This window comes from Heptranchias perlo, chromosome 40 (assembly GCF_035084215.1).
Source record: "Heptranchias perlo isolate sHepPer1 chromosome 40, sHepPer1.hap1, whole genome shotgun sequence".
Taxonomy (NCBI): Eukaryota; Metazoa; Chordata; class Chondrichthyes; order Hexanchiformes; family Hexanchidae; genus Heptranchias; species Heptranchias perlo.
Genome location: NC_090364.1, coordinates 7,156,160 through 7,177,466, shown reverse-complemented (window position 1 = coordinate 7,177,466; position 21,307 = coordinate 7,156,160). Strand labels below are relative to the sequence as shown.

Genomic DNA, 21,307 nt, shown 5'->3' with positions numbered 1-21,307 from the left:
GTTGGTTGAGGGATAAATATTGGCCAGGACACCGTGGAGAACTCCCCTCCTCTTCTCCAAATAGTGCCATGAGATCTTTTACATCCACCTGAGGAGGCGGACAGAGCCTCGGTTTAATGCCTCATTCGAAAGACGGCACCTCCGACAAAGCAGCACTCCCTCAGTACTTCACTGGAATGTCAGCCTGTGTAATGTGGAACTTATGTTACTTGTTAGAGTCGCCTGTGCCGAGTGTCGCGTGAGCTAACCCGTTTCATTCACTGCTGACTTGGAGCATCATCTTGCCTTACACCCAGCAGATCCTGGTTCTCCACAGTTAATATTTATATTTGATAGTCAATAACAGACTTGTCTGTAAGGTGTCAGCCGTGGCTCAGTTAGTAGCACTCTCTCTGCGTCAGAAGGTTGTGGATTCAAGACCCACTCCAGGGACTTATTCCAATGCAGCACTGTCGGAGGTGCCGTCTTTTAGCTGAGACGTTAAATCGAGGCCCCGTCTGACCTCTCGGGTGGATGTAAAAAATCCCACGGCCATTATTGTAAGAAGAGCAGTGGTGTCCTGGCCAATATTTATCCCTCAACCAACTTTGCTGAAACACATGAGCTGGTCATTTATTTCATTGCTTTTTTTGGGATCTTGCTGTGCGCAAATTGGCTACCGCGTTTCCGACATTACAAAAGTGACTACACTTCAAAAGTATTTCATTGGTTGTAAAGCGCTTTGGGACATCCGAAGGTGGTGAAAGGCGCTATATAAATGCAAGTTCTTTGTTCTGCTCTGTGTGAATGAGCAGCAACTGGGGCACAGGGAAATCTGCGGCCAATCAGCGTTACTTACTCTCAGCCAATGAGAACGCTGTTTTCCTCTCAACCAATCAAAGCTTTCGTGTCAACCAATGAACGCAGTTATTTTCTCTCAGCCAATCCTGTAAGCCACACTGCCGTATCTCCGTTAACGGGAGGGAGAGAATCGTCACGTTGGCGGGAGATTGGCGGCGCGGGGGGGAATCGTCACGTTGGCGGGAGATTGGCGGGGCGGGGGGGGGGGAGGAATCGTCACGTTGGCGGGAGATTGGGGGCGGGGCGGGGCATCGTGACGTTGGCGAGCGGGGCGGGCGATCGTCACGTTGGCGGGAGATTGGGGCTGAGGAGGAGAGGAGCGCGAGCGAGAGCCTGAGGTAACGGAACCGGGGCCCTCGGACGGCGGGGCGGGAGGAAAGGAGATGCGCCACATGGCGCTTGAACTCTTCAGGCTTATTGAGGTCTTTCTTTAGCTCGAGCACCTGAAGCCAGTACGGGGAGGGGAGTCTGATGTGACTGAAATCGAGGTCCCGGCGTCACTAGGCCTAGCAGGGGCAATGGCTGAGAGACTCTCGAATTGAATATTCAGAGGCAGCCCGTAGATGGGGAGCTCTCTCTTCCCCCTTCTCCCAGTCAGAGTTACATAAACTGTGGGGCCCCGGGGGGCTGGGCTATGCAATCAGTGGGTATCAGGCAGCAGGTCTTGCTCCATTGGGGTAGTTGTCATGGTAACGCTGCCATCCTCATTCCTGCTGGTGTGAGCAGCAAGGGATTGATCCCGGAGGAACACCCTTCAATCCTCCTTTGCTCGCTGACCTATGTTGGCTCCCATTCCTCAGATGTTTTAAAATTCGTTTCCTCATGTTCAAATCCCTCCCTGTCTCTGTAACCTCCAGCTCTACAACCCTCCGAGATCTCTGCGCTCCTCCATCCCTGGCCTCTTGTGCATCACCCACCTCCTTCGCTCCAACATTGGCAGCCATGCTTTCAACTGTCTAGGCCCTAAGCTCTGGAATTCCCCCTTCCCTCCCCCTCGCCTCCTTTAAGATGTTCCTTAAAACCTACCTCTTCAACCAAGCATTTGGTCACCTGTCCTAATGTCTCCTTATTTGTCTCAGTGTTAATTTTAGCCTGATTACGCTCCTGTGAAGAGCCTTGGGACGTTTTACTACATTAAAGGTGCTATATAAATGCAAGTTGTTCCTGTTTAAATCGCCAAGAATGACACAAAAGATTTGTGGCTTGTCACATTTTAGAAACTTCCAACAGCGCCTTGCATACAATGAATTGCTCTGAAGTGCAGTGATTGTTATTCTGCAGGCAGATTAGGCAGCCATGTTGCACACAGCAAGATCCCACAAACAGCAGTGAGATGAATGACCCGTTAATCTGGTGGTGTTGGTTCCATGACCAATGAAATACCTTTGAAGTGTAGGCAATTCAATGAAATAAATGACCAGATCATCTGTTTTAGGTGTTGGTTGAGGGATATATGTTGGCCAGGACACTGGGAGAAAATTCCTGCTCTTCGAATCTCTGTCGGGACCTCTGTTTAACGCCTCATCTGAAAGACGGCACCTCCGACAGTACTGCACGGTATCAGCCTCGATTATGTGTTCAAGTCTTGGAGTGGGGCTTGAACCCACAACCTTCAGACTCAGGCGAGAGTCCTGCCAGTTGTGCCAAGCCTGATACTGAGTGCTGAGTGATTGTTGATTCCAAGAAAATGATACAGCGAGTGAGAACTGTACATAAATATGATCACTGACTAGTGTGCAGCATATTGTGTTTATAATATATTATACTCTTATCATAGAGTACACATCCAACAGTATTGCAACAAAGAAGTTGAGATGACTTGAAGCATGAAAGCAAAGCTTGTGTCATTTGGTGACGCCATCTTAGTGCTCTTGTTGAAAAATACACCAGTGTGTGTGTTTTTACAATATATGTGTGGTGAAGGTTAGTTTAGTTCCATGTTTGGCAAGGTGTATTTTTGTTATGTTTTTCCTCTTGCCAGTGGTGGGTGTCATCATTGGTGGTGATCGCAGGCCCCTGCAATCAATCCCTTTGGAATTTACCATCGCAAAGAGCCCGACATTCTGCAAGGCCTGGTGTTTACATCCCCAAAATATCCAGGAGTGTCTATGTTGCTTTAGCCCCTATTTTGTGAAGCACTGGTGTAACTTTTAAGAATTGATATGTAGAGGCTGGTTTGAAAAGGATTACAAGCTGTCATTCAGTCATGGGATACAGACACCTCTTGTGGTTTAAAGTCAGTTGAACTCCTTAATTGGGTTATTAGATAGTCATCCATTCCTAGCCATCCAATGTCAGTCGCATCTCACTGCATACTACAGTGGAGTTATTGAACCAAGCTGTATGTATTACACCTAGATTAACTTTGTTGGGAAATGTAATGTTTCTAAAGCATATAAACTAGATCTCTATCATAATGTTTACAAATACACAAAATACATTTGCAAAATTGGAAAATCTCTTTGGTGTGCTTCCTCATTTAAAGAAGGAAAAAGTCAGCAGACCAGATGTGATTATTTTTTTGTTGGATTATAAAACCTTCCAGTTTTGACTTTTTTAGAAAAACTGCATTGCTCAGCAATCTATGTGAAAAGTAGGGGCCTTTATTTCCTATGAATTTTTTTTCCCGCTTTCTCCTCTGACTGTCCTGAAAGCACTGAACTCTTGCTGGGATAAGTTCCATGGGCGTTTGCAGCTGTCCAGTACCTTGGCTCACCTCAGAGTCAGAAGGTCGTGGGTTCAAGCCCCACTCCAGGACTTGAGCACATAATTTAGGCTGATGCTTCGGTGCAGCACTGGGAGAGTACTGCATTGTTGGAGGTGCCATCTTTCGGATGAGATGTTAAATCGAGGCCCCATCTGTCTGTCCAGGTGGACATAAAAAATCCGACACTATTCGAAGAAGAGTAGGGTAGTTCTCCTGCTTCCCTGGCCAACATTCGTCCCACAACCAACACCACAAAAACGGATTATCTGCGCATTCTGGCTGCTATGTCATCCTATATAACAAGTAACTACATTGGTACTTCATTGGTGGTGAATCACTTTGGGGACGTGAAAGGCGCTATATAAATGCAGTTATTTTCTCTTTGCTTCACCCATACTTTATGTTTGAGCTTGTGCAATGAATGTTACCTGGCTATTTGACATTGGAGGAGAGGGAAGAGAAGGGGCATTGCAGCAGAAGTCAATCCTGTCCTGTCCTGACCTGACATCCACACACGAGAACTTTCTATCTGGGGTTAATGAACAACAATCAGGAATGGGAATCCGGCTGATTTCCGTGCCCTAGTTCAGGCTTGTTGAAGCCTGCTGCAGTATCCAACTGCTGCCCTGGCTGAGATCACTTAGCAGAGGCCAGGCATTGAATTTGGGACTTCCCTTGTCTGTACGGCCCAGTAGCACGCCATGTTTACTCACTGAGCCGTGAGATGAGCTGCGGAAAAGCCATTTCATGTACCAGCAACTTAATTCTCCTTTTTGAATGGATCATTCTGCTGGGTGTGTCAGAAATATCAATTAATCAGGCAGAATAAGGTAAAAATTTACCCGAAAACAAAATGCCTCTATTACTATTACCGTAGACCTTTGTGCTTTGAAGGATTGGTTAATTGATGTGAAGCATACTACAATACGACAGTGACTACACTTCAAAAGTGTAGTGTAGTAAAGTGCTTTGGGACAAGCTGACGTCATGAAAGGCGCTACATAAATGCAATTTCTTTTTAATGCACCCAACCACTGCAGAGCTCCTAATAAACGTCCTTTTTTATTTAAATAGATAAATATGCAAGCTGCAAGAAAGAAGCCGCTTGGCGGCAATGGCAATGGCAACGGCAACCCTTCGCTGTCGCAGACAAAACGCCCCCGCGGAGACTGGGACGAGGAGGGACCGTCGCAGTTTGAAGAGGAGCTGGCGTACCTCGATGAAGTGGAGGCAGAAATGGCGATGGATACCAAGGAAGTGCAGCCGTCGCACGATGTGGTTCCAATTGGTAGATGGCGGATTGCTTTCTTGTGCTCTGAATGTCTGGGTCTGTGCTGGACTAATTGATAAGAGATTGATTGCTATGATTAGCCAACAATATTGTTGTATTGTGCGACTAGACGGTGAACCAGATGGACTTTGGTCTTTTTTTGTCTAGCTGTTCCGATGAAGGTGGCAATATTGATTTATTTTAAACGTTTCTCTTCTAATTTTCTCCCCTTCTTGAAGGCGCTGACTCCTTGCTGGGTACAGTTCCCTGAGCAGCAACAACTTTCAGTACCTCACCCAAGTGACTATTCTTGATGTATAAGCCTTGAAAGTGAGCATTAGTGGGCCGTTTGATCATGGAGGTCGTAGCAGATGTTGTCCTCTGATATCTGAGCACATGTATTCTTCGACACTGGTACTGAGTAGTGATTCTCAGTGGGAACACTGGCCCTGCCCATGGGCACTGGAGCTAATTGTAGCACCTTTATTGCTACCCTGGCTGAGATCAGGCACCTCATCACAGAATGGGTGTTGAAACTGGGACCTTCAACTGGAAGGGTTGCTGTTACAAACTCCTGGTCAGCTGTAGATGCCCTCTTGGTTGAGTGGTGTCATTCGGTCCCATAAGCAGATCCCAAGTCCCTTGTATTCATGAGTCGATTCACACTGCCCAATATCTATTGATATGGCAGTGTAACCCAGCCAGCTACAGTGCGCCAGTGATGGAGGAGGTGGATATTGAGTCCAGTAGCAGGGGCACTAGTCAAGAAAGTTGCTCTGTCCTGGGTGGTGTTGAGCTTTGCTGAGTGTTGTTGCAGCTGCACCTATTCAGGCAAGTGGTGAATATTCCATCATGCTCCTGACTTGAGCTTTGTTGATGGGAGAGGCTTTGGGTCAGGAGGTGAGCCACTCATCAGAGTAGTTAGCTCCTGTCCTGCTCTTGTAGCCACGATGTTGATATGACTGGTCCAGTTAAGTTTCTGATCGATGGTGACCTGTAGAATATTGATGGTGGGGGCGACTCGATGATGGTGGTGCCATTATATAGGTCAAGGGGAGGCAGTTGTGCTTTCTCTTGTTCAAGATGGCCATTACCCACCACTTATGCGGAATGAATGTTACCTGCTACTTATCAGCCCAAGTCTGGTGTTATCCAGGACCTGTTGTAGGCTGGCATGGGCTGCTTCGTTATCAGAGGAGTTGTGAATGGCGTTGAACACTGTGGAATCATCAGCAAATAGCCCCACTCCTGACCTTATGATCAGATTCACTGAGTTTAATCAGTATAACTCGTCATTGCATAATAATACAAATCAATGAACACGCTGCACTTCCCTGGATCAGTGGATCATTGTGCTTGACTTAAACAAGATAACTCCTAACTACCCTCCTGCACCCTAACCTTCTGGTTCAGGGCAAAAGCCTGGATCTAGCAGCTTTCAGTTTAAAAACTTGACTGTCCTTGTGTGATTCCATCCCCAATTTATCATCCTGTGTTCGCAACCAGAGAGGAGGGTCTGTGACAGACAACTTCTGCCAAGTACCTGAGACCAGAGACTTCCCAAAACAATGAGTGTGAGATTTATCGATTACCAAGACAGGCTAATGAATTGCTTATCAGTTTTCGGTCTTTGGGGAAACAACTTCACTGCCTAGCTCATTAGCATTTTAATCGGCTTTCATCTTGGTGCTTTTTTATTACACTTGTGTGACTGCACCTTGCTTTAAAAAACCCACATTTAAATGTAGTTCTTTTCCAAATTATATCTTTTGAAAATTGGTCAAAATAATCTCAATGTGACGGTATTCAAATGCCTTTTCACTCCAGTATTTTCAATGACTGATTTCACTGTTGGTATTATCATAATATAATAGTCATAATTAAAATAATTCTGCATCTAGCAGATTAAGCACCTTTGCTGTCTCAGGTATGCAATTCATCTCTTGGTGCTTTGAGAGAGAAGTGTTAGAGTGTGAATATCTGCCAAGGTTGATATTTGAATACAGGTACAGGGCTGGGGAGCATTAGTCTGAGTTAGCAGGTCTCAGCTGGTGCAGCCTTTGGGGCATAGTTGAGCTCGCCAACTCTAGGTGAGAGATGCAGAATAATCAGCCAGGCTTCCCCATTCCCCTGTGACCTTGTGTGAGGACAGGATTAAGTTTAGTTGTGTTGGCCTCCGAGGTTGAGTAGCCAATTTGGCATTCACTGTCGAGGGTTCACACCTGAGGAATGGCCACTTGGACGAGGTGCCAAAAGCTGCTGATGCCCTTGGAACCTTCAGAAGAGGAGGGGAGAAAATTGGAAGAAGGAAGCATTCCGAGTCACTATCTGTGACACATGAACGTGGGGTACCATCATTGCCACGGTACGAGGTAAACCAGTGATTTCCGATGATTTGATATTATACGAAAATAAAGGAATAATATGTTAAACTCTGCCATGTACCCTGCCCCCTTCCATTCAGCTGGACCTTTTTGCCTGTCTAATGGCTAATTGCAGACTGTTTGATTTGTGGATCATATGATGCTCGAAGCTCTCTCTTTTTTCTTGCTTTCAGGGAACCTGTTTTCTTCCAAGGTTATGAACATTAAATGGCAGCGCCCGCCTGCACCCAAGATCAACCCGAAAGCGGATACCATCACCTTCCAGCAGGTGGAGCTGGAGTATTATGTGGGTAAGTGATGGGATGATGGGTTGGTGGGGAATAGAAAGCTTCCAGCTCTGAGGAAGCTTGAAGGAGTTTGAATTCAACCCTCCCCCCTCCCTGTAAGACTTTTGTGACATAGTATCGCAAATAGCACTTTGGAGATCATCAGGGAGGAGAAAAGGCCATCCTGTCTATCAGGCTGATCCCTGTGGTATTTCAACTCACCCAGTCTTGCATTCAACTGCATCTTGCACTCCACTAACTACTTTAATTCCGGCACTTCACCCAGTGGATCATCCCAGTGTTGTCATCTTTTGAATAAGGAACGTTTTTCTAAGATCTGTTTAAAATGATATCCCTCTTCTGTTGATTTGGCTGACCTATATCCTGGATTCATCTTATCTGTGCAATTTAATACCTTAATACCATAATAATTTAATAGATTATCTGGTCATTATCACATCGCTGTTTGTGGGATCTTGCTGTGCACACATTGCTGCTGCGTTTCCTACATTATAACAGTGACTACATTTCAAAAAGTACTTAATTGGCTATAATGTGCTTTGGGATGTCCTGAGGTCATGAAAGGTGCTATATAAATGCAAGTTCTTTCTTTTAATGGCCTTTACCTTACCATGCCCTTCTACCCGGACTTCAGAACTTTTTAATCTGCCTCACACATTTTCCCCTTTCACTTGGGATCATTCTTACTGCTCTTCTCTGCACCTTTTCCGATTCTTGTACATCTATTTTGAAGTGTGGCGACCAGAACTGAACACAGTTTTCCACACGAGCTCTTGCAGTACATCATAAAGGCTCAGCATAAATCTTTGCGGACTTGTACTCCACCGTGCTGGCTGTGTTTCCAACAGTTTATTTGCTTTATCAATTGCTTCTCCACGTTGTCTTGACATTGAAAGTGACAAGTCTGCTGTCACTCCCAGGTTCCTTTCAAAGTCTTCTGGTGCTAATTCTTTGTATGTCTATGTTGCTCATTCTTTCTTCCATTACGTAACACTTTGCACTTGTCAGTACTAAATTAAATTTGCCATTTGTCCGGTCTTTTCTGTAATGGTTCCAAATCCTTCACTGCATCCTCAGTCAAAAGAGCTGCACTCCCCTGTTTTAGGGTCCTCTGCAAATTTAACGAGCTTACAATTTGTTTCAGGCCATTTATGTAGATTTGAAAACAGCAAGCGTCCAACTACTGACTCCTGTAATACTCCACTCGGCTCCTTCCCCCCTTCCCTAGTCTGACACCATGCCTTTTGTAAGTGCTCTCTTCCTGTAAAAATAAAAAGGAGAATCTACAAATCTGAAATAAAAACAAAAAATTCAGGAATTACACAGCTGATCATTCTGCATCTGTAAAGAGAAAAGACAGGTTGTGATATTTTGGGTGAAGTGATGACTCTTTCCTATTTTTCATTCACAGGCTTAGAGTGTGGCAGAGTAGACTACCACACTTGCCTTGTAAATGGGACCCCCCCCCCAGTGTTCAAATTCCAGCCGTGCCTTTTTCAAAGCTAAGAGTTGTACCCCGTTACACAGCACAAATGTGAAAGATTTCCCATGAATTTTAGTTTTATTAGTCTTTCGGATGAGACTTTAAACCGAGACTCTGTCTGCCCTCCCAGGTCGTAAAAGATCCCACAGCACTATTTTGAAGAAGAGCAGGGGTGTTTTCCCCGGTATCCTGGGCCAATATTTATCCCTCAATCAACATCACTAAAACAGATTATCTGGTTATTATCTCATTGCTGTTTGTGGGACTTTGCTGTGCACCAGTTGGCTGCCACATTTCCTACATTACAACAGTGACTACACTTCAAAAATATTTAATTGGCTGTAAAGCACTTTGGGACGTCCTTAGGTCATGAAAGGCATGATATAAATGTATGCTGTTCTTCCCTGTAGAACATTATCAAAAGCCTTATAACAGTGCAGATAAACTATATCATAGGGGCTTTTTCATTTGTAGCATTGTGAGAGAAGTCGAGCAGGTCGCCCCCCCACCTCCTAAATCCTTGCTGGCTGTTACTTATTTCCAGTCCTGCCGCATCATTACTGTAGCCAGTGACCTTCAAATTTCCTCCATTGTCTCCTTCAGCACCCTACGAAATATGCCATCTGGCTTGGGGATTTGTAAGTCTTCAGTCCTTTTACCCTATCAACTACCTACTGACTGGCATCGAAACATTCTATAATGCTTCTTGTATCACAATAATCAGATTACGAACCAGTATTTTCCTTGCTGGTGAACATTAATTCAACTATTTTCCCATAAGCTTCAATTAAGCCGCCAATATTATCTTTCTTTAAGAACTAACTTCCGCTCTAACTACTCTTACTATAATACTGGAAAAAGTTTTATTTCCTGTGCTTAAAGTCCTTTGCCAGGTTGCTCTCGACTCCCTTTTTTTATAGCCTATGTTAACTTTTCTTATCTATTCCTTTTCAAACTTTGATTCTTTTTTTCTCCCCTTGTAGGCTTTGTGCAGTATGCTTTTCTTCCTTGACTCCATTTTCATTTCTTAGTTCATCTATTTTGTACACTTAATTTTCCTTATTAAAAATGCAAGCCAAGGATGTAACACAGTTTTAAAAGTTTTCTAATTTTCCTCAACTGAGCCTTCTCAGCAATGCCTCCCACTTAATCTGTTAGTCTGCCCCTCATTCCATTGAAGTTTGCTTTCTTGAAGTAGAGTGTACTTCTATCCTGGTCTTTGCTGGCAATGATTGCCATATGATCTCAAATTTAATTACGTTAGCTGATTTGACTAAAAAAGCGCTCGGAGTCACAAAGGCTGTGGTGTGGTTGTACTGGCGATGTCTCTGAGAGTAGAATTTGACTATCTGTGGATCTTCAGATTTGCTTATTTCAGGCCTTTTCAGAAATAGTTCAGTGGATTAAAATTAAAATCTGGTGCTTTACAGGAAGGCTGAAAGTTGTTGCTGTTGACCATAATGTCCACTAGTTACAGTATTATCACCAGTGTTTCAGGAAAGGCTAATGGTGGACATGTAAAACTCAGATAAGGACACCGGAAGCATAGGATTTCAGTGAAAGATAATGTTGGATGTGTGAGAGAGCATTGTGAACTGTATAACATTCAGGTGAAGGACTGGTGCCTACAGGTCTGACGTGGGAGGGAGCAATTTAAGGTGATGAAATGGAGCGTCATACAAAAAATGTATTGCACAACATTCGGGCGTATTGACTCAAGTGTGACATTCTCCCTCTTATAAACTAATTGACGCCAATAGGAAGAACTAATGAACTTGCGTTAATGTAGCGCCTTCATATTCCCAGGACGTCCCGAAGTGCTTCACAGCCAATGAATTCTTTTTGAAGTGCAGTCACTGTTGTTATGTAGGCAAATGCGTGTGCACAGCAAGTGAGATGAATGTCTGTTATTTTTAATAGCTGCAGTTTTCTTTCTCTCGAAGGGTCCTATGTTGCTGGAATGCCAGGGAATAAACAGGGGCCAGTTCCAGTTACCCGAATGTTTGGAATTACAATGGAAGGAAACAGTGTCTGCTGCCATGTGCATGGTTTCATGCCCTACTTCTATGTTCAAGCACCACCTGGTGAGATTTTGTAAACCCGTATACTTTTGGGGTCAGTTTGTCTTTTATCAGGATGAGGGATGCTGATACTGTGCTGGAACACTCACTCCACTGTTGTTGCTAAGTATCAGCATCATGTACTTCCAGGTCAGATAGAACACAGGGAAGTTCCCACTGTTTTATCAACAATGTTAACAAATAAAAAAAAATGTGCCTTGAACCCCAACCCCAAAATAGTACCACCTGTACATGTGAATTTATTGAATTTCCTAAATCAGCCATCCCTTTTGCCTCTCTGAGTGAGAGTGCCTATTTTGTGCAAAATTATAGGCATTTTTTAATGCAGGGCGATGGTGCAAATGTGACATTTTGGCTGCATCGTTGCTCCTAGAATCTCCCAGTTGGATGATCTTCCCGTGCCTTGCTAGAACGTTCATGTTTTCTTTCATTCTCCTCTTTGGGTTCTGATCTCTCCCCTTCCCAATAGCATGCAGGCTGAGAGGTTGGCCCAGAGACTTTTTAATATGTATTTGTTGTCATGATGCTGGCACTGCTGGCAAGGCCACATTTATTGGCCATCCCTAGTTGCCCTGAGAAAGTGGTGGCTTGCTGGACCATTTCAGAAGGCATTAAGAGTCAACCACCTGGTCTGGACTAATGCGACACATTGGGTAGGCTGGAGCCAATTAAATGGCAAAGACATGAAAGTTGACAGGCTTGAGTCCTACATAAGCCTCTGTTGTTCTTCGGTGTCGTTAAGTGTCAAAACTACAAAGGCTGCCCACCTGTTACTTGTCACTGCTTGGGTGAGTAAATATTTACAGTGCTTGTTGGGTTAAAAGTTTGTTGTGGTCATCACTGCTCTGGACCCTCTGAGCAGTCACATTTTCAACCACTCCAGACTGGTCTCAGTTTTATTAATCATAAAACTAAATTCCTGTAACAGGTTTCGGTTCAGAACATCTCCATGATTTTCAACGAGAGCTGAATACAATTGTGATTAAGGACATGAGATCGAACAAGGACAACATCTCGCAAGTGGTACTGGCAGTCGATATCTGTCTAAAGGAGAGTAAGTATAAAGTTCAATTGTGCGGCTCCTGCAGTTCTCTCTCCCATTTAATAGCTGGGAAACCTTGGAGAAGGATCATAGCCTAGTGAAGAACGCCACGAAGGTTGAAAATAGTAGATGGAAGCTGAGGTAAATCAGAAAGCCTTCCTGAACTCGTAAGAGCCTGTAGATTGTCGGAGGAAGGGAAGACTAAGGGAGGTAGGGCATTTCAGTTTTGAGATCCTGGGAGAGAAGGAATTCTAGCAGGATTTGAACCGGGGCTGCGATAAGGGTGCCACAATTGGCATGAGCATTCCTGGGCTAGGGCGAGGAAAAATCAGGTAAGGTTCCGACTCCCGATCACTGTCCTTGAGTCCTACTAGAAAGTGTGTGCTTGTGGGTCTCAAGTGAGCGCACGATTGTGCTCTGCTGTAATGTCCCCTTCAGTTGAATAGCCTGCTGCCACTCGCTCTCTACAACAGCTTGCATTTATATAGAACTGTCTAGACTTGCACAGAGGAAAGTCCACTTTGACAAGGCACCAGAGAGTGGAACTGTCCCGAGCAAGGTTCACTATGTTCAGGAGAGGAGGGGGATAACATTATATATTCCAACATTACCGAGGCATTGATTCTATGGGATGAATGATGTATAATTACAGATATGTATGGCTATCGAGGGAACAAGAAGATGCCATTTCTGAAGATTACAATGGCGCTACCTCGTTTGATTGCCCCTGCTAAACGCCTGCTAGAACAAGGCTTCCGCTTTGGTTCAATCCCAATGTGCAACTATCAGTCTTTTGAAGCCAATATAGACTTTGAAATCAGGTATTTACTATTGCTGTATGTGTGTATGAAAGCAATTTTATAATTACGCAGATCAGTGCACATATTCAGGCAGAGTTTGAAAAATACAATAGACTTTTTAAAAAGATTGCGTTAAAACTGAGTTGGGGGGAGTTTTGGGATAAAAGGAAATCTGGACTCTGCTTAATTTGTTTCTTAGACTTACTGTATTTTGATGGTAGGTAGTTAGAATTTTGGCCTTGAACATGTGTAATTTAATTTTTTTCCACAACCCTTAGATGGAATTTAAAAAAAAACAGGGTTCAACCCCAACTCACGGCCAATGGATCAGAGAGTAAGTTGGCCGTATCTTAAAAGAAATATGCTGTACACTGTTGAGTCATTTGGAACACTGTATGTTCAAACTGGATTGATTGACACCCTCATAAATTACAAGGCAATTACACCAGTCGCTGTTGATGTCGATGGGCATTTGGTGCATCTCGGACGGAGCAGGCTTGATCGATCAAATAGACCATTTTTTTGCTCCTAGTGTTTTTTTAATGTTCGTATGAAGGTTTAAAAAAAAGTGACTGTTCATATTCTTGCATCTCGACTATACAAATAATGAGGGGTTTTTATTGGTAAAATGTTCTTTTTTCGGGGGAGGAAACATAATAGTCTAAACCTGTTCGAAATGTGCATTGTTGGGTTTCTGCCATTAAGGGCCATCTGTGAGCTATGGAAACGGCGGAGGTCTCACCAATGACAAAGTGAGTACAGTCCCCATGCTTCTCGCGGGCAGCTGCCTATCTTGGGCAAACGGTGCTAACCATTTACCATAGGAGTCAATTTCAAAGGCACCACTTATAATTTATTAAGCATGCCGACCATTTCAGGCAGTTCAATAAGTTCTTCGCACCTTGTCAATCCCTTGTATTTACTGATTTAAAAAGCTCTGCTGATTTCAGGCAAGGTCAGTTCTTCAAGCAATTTTCAATTAGCTGTTCGTTCCTCTTTGAAGTGTCTGTATGTAAATGATCAACTGTTGGGCTGTCTCCCTCTTATCTAACCTAAAATTGGCTAATTATCAGCATTGCACAGAGGCAGTTGCTAAGTGGAGTTCTGCATCAAGCCTATTTAAAAAAAAAATACATTGGTTCTGTTTGATTTTTGGTTTTACCGTGTACCACCTATAGTGGGTCGATTGTGTTAACACCAACACGCCCGCTATGAGCGGTGGGGAATGTACTTAGTATTCCATGGGCGTGAATGCGTTCTTAGTTGAGTTGGGCATGATCTGAGCCCACAATGCATGATGATGCGTGGAAGGGCACTGTTAAAAAGAATGGAGTTGAACTTAAATTTTTTTTAAACTTACATTTTATTTTTTGTTGCAATATTTTGGTAGATTCATGGTGGACAGCGATGTTGTTGGCTGCAACTGGATTGAATTACCTGCTGGAAAGTACCGGATAAGAGAAGAGCGGCTAACAGGAAACTCCACTGCAACCAGGGACAACCCCAGAAAGGTGTGACGAAAGGCTAGTCGTGTTGAATTTTTGGAGGGGGTGGGGGGAATGGAATAAATTTTTAAAAAACTTCTGTAATCCTGTCCTGGAACAATAATTCTAGGAAGGGTAGTGTAGTTGGTCTTCCCCTCTTTCTGAAACATTACTGTTACTCTGCCGACCCTTCATAAACTTGAGCTTATCCAAACTCGCACCAAGTCCCGTTCACCCATCACCCCGTGCTCACTGACCTACGTTAGCTCCTGGTCCGGGAACGCCTCGATTTTAAAATTCTCATCCTCGTTTTCAAATCCCTCCATGGCCTCGCCCCTCCCTATCTCTGTAATCTCCTACAACCCTCCGAGATCTCTGCACTCCTCCAATTCTTGCCTCTTGCAGATACCCGATTTTAGTCCCTCCACCATTGACGGCCGTGCCTTCAGCTGACTAGGCCCTAAGCTCTGGAATTCCCTTCCTAAACCTCTCCGCCTCTCTACCTCCCTCTTCTCCTTTAAGACGCTCCTTAAAACCTACCTCTTTGATCAAGCTTTTGGTCTCCTTATGTGGTTCATGGTCAAATTCCGTTTGAAAGTCGCTCCTGTGAAGCGCCTTGGGATATTTTACTACGTTAAAGATGCTATATAAATGCAAGTTGTTGTTGTTGTGGTCTTCTCTTTGTGTTTTGCTTGTTCTGTTGCGGTTGCTAAAACGTTTTGCATGTTTATGACAGTTGTTAAAGCCACAGTGGTTTAAAGAAGCTCTTCTACATTTTTTTTATACTAATGAAATTGTAGGCCTGCGATCCTGACCAAAAAAGAAACCTTTGTTTTTAAACCTGTGTGATGCTGGCCACTCATTTTAGGAAGTACTTTGGTCTTTCGAGATTGAACAGCTAGTTGAGAGGGGTGTATTTCTACTTTAATTCCCTAAATGCGTTGGTGCCTGAAGTAGTTGAGACAGCTGTCCATATCGTTATCTCCACAGATGCTGCCTGACCTGCAGAATGTTTCCAGCATTTTCTGTTTTTATTTTTTATTTCAGATTTCCAGCATCCGCAGTATTTTGCTTTTTGTTTCATTATCTCTTATGACTTTCAAACCCTTTAAGTCTCCCCTATTTTAAAATCAAGAGCATACGGACCACAGCTGGCAAAAAGTGTGCAGTGTTTGCCTTTTTTCTCCTCTCCTCTCCTGCAGGTGTTCATTCGTCTGCAGATGCCAGCAGCTTTTTGGAACTTCACCTATGAGTCTAGACAGTGATTGGCGGCTGGCTATTTGACTATGTAGGGCATAACAGCTGAGTCCCCATTCTATTCTCGCCCAACGCTCTTACACAAGTACTTCCCAGATGAATAGCACCCCAGGCTGACTATTTTATTCTTTCAAACCCCATCCCTATCCTTTTTCCTTGGTGACAATGTTTGGTTACGCTCCTGCGAAGCACCTTGGGACATTTTGCTATGTTAAAGGTGCTATATGAATGCTAACTGTAGTAACAGCAGCTGCATCAGCAGCAGCTTGGGGGTGATGGAGGGGGCAGGGGACCCAACTGTGCCATCAGTTCTCTCAGCACAAACTGGAAATCGAATCCAGGAGCTTTTGTGTTCTGTAGTGGCTGCAGTGAGTCCTTGCTACAGGATGCACCGTAGTAACTTGCCCAGGCTTCTTCGCCAGAACCTCCCAAACCCTTGATCTCCACCACTGAGAAGGACAAGGGCAGCAGGTGCATAGGAACACCAACACCTCCAAGTTCCCCCCCCCAAGTCACACATCGTCCCGACTTGGATGTGTATCGTCCGTTCCTTCGTCGTTGTTTGGTCAAAATCCTGGAACTCCGAATAGCATTCACCACACTGACTGTAGCGGTTCAAGAAGAAGGCTCACCACCATCTTCTCAAGGGGCAAAAAGGGAAGGGCAATAAATACCGGCCTTGTCACCGACGCCCACATCCAGAGAATGAATTTTTTTTAAAAAGTTGCACACTGAACAATACATTTGCTGAATGGATAGTTTATTTTTATTTTTGCCGTGTCACAGGTGACGCTGGCGCAGATCGAGGTGGACATTGCTTGGACGGACTTCATCAGCCATCCTGCCGAAGGCGAGTGGCAGAAAATCCCTCCGCTTCGAGTGCTGAGCTTTGACATAGAGTGCGCTGGCAGGAAAGGTATGTCCATGTGTTTATTTTTCAAATGTTTTGAATAATTGGGATACACCATCAGGTGTATTTTCCTCCAGGTGCTAATGTTGGCAAAGCTCACTCCATAGTCACGTTGACTTTTCTTTGCTTATATTAGTGGAGGAAAATATACCCGTACATGTATATTCTCTTTTTTTAAAAAAAAAGTTGTTTCCAATTTCCTCCCCTCCTCTAATACTGTACTACAGTTCCATGGGCATCAGTGGCCCTTAGATAACTCGCTGAAGTGACCATTCTTCATGTGTGAACCTAGGCGGTGAATGCTGGCAGGCTTACTGTATTGGCAAGGGAATCACAGCTATCCCTAATCTTGTCGTCACCTGGCGTTCACTAAAATGCACTTTGCAGCCGAGGTCATTGGATAATGATCAGGAACGGCAACCGTGGCTGATTTCCCGTTTCCACCCTTTCCAAATCCGCGCCAATTGTAGACCCCACCCCGCCCACTGTTGCCAACCTGAAACAATTCAGCTCATTCAGCACAGACTTGGGTTGAACCTGAGAGAATCGGATCAGTATGACTCAGTACTTTTGAATCAATATTTGAATGAGAGAAAGATGCAGAGCTTTGGTGGGGTGGGGAATTAATCCCACTGCCCCTGTAATTTTGGATTTCTATAGCTAGGCTGAATGTGATGTATATTTCTATGGTACTATTTTGGTTGATGCCTTTACCAAGAAATATTCACTGAAGTGAAAGAGACAGCCTTTTGTTATGAATTGATGTGTTGCAACATGAAGAAAAAAAGATTTGCATAAGATAGTCTTTCACTAAAGGGCCGGTTTGTTGTTTTTTGAGAGCATATAGATTTTTTTTTTATTCGTTCATGGGATGTGGACGTTGCTGGCAAGGCCAGCGTTTATTGCCCATCCCTAATTGCCCTTGAGAAGGTGGTGGTGAGCCGCCTTCTTGAAACGCTGCAGTCCGTGTGGTGAAGGTTCTCCCACAATGCTGTTAGGAAGGGAGTTCCAGGACTTTGACCCAGCGACGATGAAGGAACGGCCGATATATTTCCAAGTCGGGATGATGTGTGACTTGGAGGGGAACATGCAGGTTGTGGTGTTCCCATGTGCCTGCTGCCCTTGTCCTTCTGGGGGGTAGAGGTCGCGGGTTTGGGAGGTGCTGTCGAAGAAGCCTTGGTGAGTTGCTGCATCCTGTAGATGGTACACACTGCAGCCATGGTACGCCGGTGGTGAAGGGAGTGAATGTTCAGGGTGGTGGATGGGGTGCCAATCAAGCGGGCTGCTTTGTCCTGGAAGGTGTCGAGCTTCTTGAATGTTGTACGAGCTACCTCTTATGTGCTCTTTTCGCCGATAAAAGAATGTGTAAAATGGTTAATGTATAAGAGCGTGACAAAATTAAGATGAAAGAGGTGGGGATCTGGAGAAAATTTCTGTCTCCTCCTCCTCTCCCCCCCCCCCCCCCCCCCCAATACACCCCTTTCCAGTTTTCTATGGTTCACTTGCGACATAGGCCATATTTGGGGCAATAGGGAAAGCAGTTGGTTTGCTCCTGAGCATCTGCTGATACTTCTATTTAATGGCCGCTTAACGGGCTGGGTAATTCTGCCATTGTTTTTTTGTCAGTCTGCCGTGTGCGGGCGTCAATCCCTGATCCGTCACCCAACACCTCCTGTTGACTGTAAGATAATGCAGGTGCACATCTGCATCATACCATTCTCTGTCACTGTGGATTGTTATACCGCTGCACGGTGTTCCATCTCCTGATCCGCATAGTCAGGTGATTTGGATGGTCCTAAATAGTTTCACTGATCTCTTAAGAGAATATTTGCTTTGTGAATATAAATTGCTTGCTCTTGCCCCTCCTTCTGGATGTAATATAAAAGCAACAATTGATTCAATTACTTTTGGCTCCAATTTTCTCTATTTGAATTTTTGTTTTCCTTTTTTAGGTATTTTTCCAGAGGCTGACAAGGACCCCGTGATACAGATTGCTAACATGGTGCTGCGGCAGGGCGAGAAGGACCCCTTCATCCGGAACGTCTTCACCCTGAGGTCTTGCGCCAGCATTGTAGGGTCACAGGTCCTGTGCTTTGAGAAGGAGAGTGAGCTGCTGAAGGTACGAGAACTGGGATGGAAGATGATGGTGATGTGGGGGCTTTGTTCCCGTGCAAAATCAGGATTGGGATGCCATCAATCATTGGATCTAATAGGGTCACATTGTACAGGCCTCTGATAAGTTTTATTCTGTTGAGCCCTGCCCCTCCCCAAGAAGCTGTTTCCCTCCCTGAGGATGGCGCTGCTGCTTCGCACAGAGACAGCCATTGCTGAAAACGTAAATTACTCCCCATCGCTGCACGTACCAATTCCCCTGAGATTTAATCATTTTTTTTTACGTACAATATTGTTTTAAAAATTTTTTCCACTTCTTCCCCCATGGGTACTTGACGTTCATTGGTGGTTGTGCATGAGTTATTGGCAAGCCATGTGACCACGAAGGCGCATTAGTCCTGTGCATATCTGATGTCCACATGTGTATTTTCCAGCAGGTGTCACTGGATAGCTTTGAGAATCCCATGCCACATTTTCTCTGAAAGAAAGAAAAGAAAGACTTGAATTTATAGAACGCCTTTCACGACCTCCGGAGGTCCCAAAGCACTCACAGCCGTTGAAGTACTTTTGAAGTGTAGTCACTGTTGTAATGTAGGAAATGCGCACAGCAAGGTCCCACAAACAGTAATGAGATAAACGACCAGACAATCTGTTTGTGATGTTGGTTGATGTATAAATCTTGGCCTGGACACCGAGGAGATTTCCCCTGCTCTTCTTTGAATAGTGCCGCGGGATCTTAGTGCCTGATTTTGCACGGGTACAAATAATGCCATGAGAGGAGAGACGGGGTCTCGGTTTAAGGTCTCAGCTGAAAGATGGCACCTCCGACTCCCTCAGTACTCCCTGAGAGTGTCAGCGTGGGTTATGTGCTCAATTCTCTGGACTGGGGCTTGAACCCACAACTTTCTGACCCAGAGGCGAGAGCGCTACCAACTAAGCCACGACTGACATTCTGGGGTGCAGAAGCCAATTGTAGCTAACTCAGTACTGTGCGTCGAACCTGGTATTTATAGGCTAGTACTGCACCTGGTGATGCCTTTACCCTAAGCTTTGGGGGAGCTCATGTTTTCCTCTTTCAAGCCTTTGTGGTGTTCTACAGAATGGGCTTTGTTTCTTCGTTTTCTCAATGATGTATTTTTAAAAAAAGTTCTCATGGAGAACTGATTAGTTTCCCCACGAGGCAGGTTTTAATGGCCTGCGTTTTTTGAACGAAGAGGTAAATTTATACAAAAACAATTTTTTGCGGTTTTGTGTCACTTTTAGATCTAACCAGCCAATGTGATAACCAGTCATAATTACACGATGGGGAGTTGCTCCACGGCTCACTGAATGCACACAACTTCACGCTTGGTTCTTTTGTTCCATTCGGGGGTGGGTGAAATGAGCCTGTTTCTGGGTAATCGATATTTTTATTGTTTTTGTGATTTTTCTTTTCCTTTCAAAATGTATGGTTGGATAGTAGTTAATAGTACTGGACCAGCGACCCAGAGATTGCAAGTTCAAATCACACCATGGCAAGCTGCGAAATTTAATTCAATAAATCTGGTAATGACCGTGAGAGATGCCAGATTGTCATAACAAGCTAACTGGTTCACTCACGTCCTACGAGGAAGGGAACCCACTATTCCTGTCTTGTCCTGTCTGGCCTATAAGTGACTCTCGCCCATACTACATGATTGACTCTTAATGCCTTCACCATGTGGTGTCAGCCGTGGCTCAGTGGGTAACGCTCTCAGCTCTAAGTCAGAAGGTTGTAGGTTCAAGTCCCACTCCAGAGACTTGAGCACAAAATCTAGGCTGGCATTCCCGGTGCGGTACTGAGATGCCGCCTTTCAGATAAGACGTTAAACCGAGGCCCCCTCTGCCCTCTCAGGTGGATGTAAAAGATCCCCTGGCACTATTTCGAAGAAGAGCAGGGGAGTTCTCCCAGGTGTCCTGGCCAATATTTAGCCCTCAACCAATATCACTAAAAAACAGATTATCTGACCATTATCACATTGCTGTTTGTTGGACCTTGCTGTGCGTGAATTGGCTGCCGCGCGTTTCCTACATTACAACAGTGACTACATTTCAGAAGTACTTCATTGATTGATTAGGCGCTTTCCGATGTCCTGAGGTTGTGAAAGGAGCGCTATAAATGCATGTCTTCTTCCTTAACTGGCCTAGCAATGCAGTGTGACCTTGCTAGTGTTGTCCACGTCCTATGAACAAATATTTTTAAAAACATAGAGTAATACTTTCTATTGACCAAGGCTCCCTTCCAGCAACCTGGTTCCTGACTGTTTCCAGGAGTAATCTACACCGTTTTGTGCTTGTATCTGCACAGAAAATTCACATTTATTCAACAGATGAGAGCAAGTTAATGCACTCATTGGATTTTCAGTGGAAGTGAGAACTGACTTTGAGGTCTTATTGAGAATAAATTTAGTTTGCAATAGAAATGTTACCCTCACTTTTTTTTCTTCGAAAATAAATCTTGATAAAGGACTGCTTGAATGGCTTTGTAGCTAAACACCATGTGGTGTAGTGCAGCACTACACAGGACCCTGGTCTGTCCTGAGTTAGCTGATCGCAACTGGGGAGGTAATGGAAATGCTACAATCAGCCTCAATGTCTTCAATCTAGAGAGGGGGAGGATTGAGCAGGTTTC

The 21,307-nt window shown here is 44.5% G+C and overlaps 1 protein-coding gene across 3 annotated transcripts in view; it reads left to right on the top strand.

The window, feature by feature from the left end:
- The first annotated feature begins 1,120 nt into the window (after window positions 1-1,120).
- Window positions 1,121-21,307, top strand: part of pold1 (polymerase (DNA directed), delta 1, catalytic subunit) — a 99,597-nt gene continuing 79,410 nt past the window's right edge. For 2 of the 3 annotated variants that reach the window (XM_067974496.1, XM_067974498.1), the window contains exons 1-9: window positions 1,121-1,178; window positions 4,622-4,835; window positions 7,375-7,491; window positions 10,915-11,055; window positions 11,981-12,106; window positions 12,747-12,915; window positions 14,285-14,405; window positions 16,422-16,551; window positions 18,498-18,664. In XM_067974496.1, the coding sequence (XP_067830597.1) occupies window positions 4,628-4,835; window positions 7,375-7,491; window positions 10,915-11,055; window positions 11,981-12,106; window positions 12,747-12,915; window positions 14,285-14,405; window positions 16,422-16,551; window positions 18,498-18,664 (1,179 nt within the window). In that variant the 5' untranslated portion in view covers window positions 1,121-1,178; window positions 4,622-4,627. Of the gene's footprint in view, window positions 1,179-4,621; window positions 4,836-6,836; window positions 7,190-7,374; window positions 7,492-10,914; window positions 11,056-11,980; window positions 12,107-12,746; window positions 12,916-14,284; window positions 14,406-16,421; window positions 16,552-18,497; window positions 18,665-21,307 lie in introns of those variants that run through there. The other variant, XM_067974497.1, reaches the window with a different exon arrangement.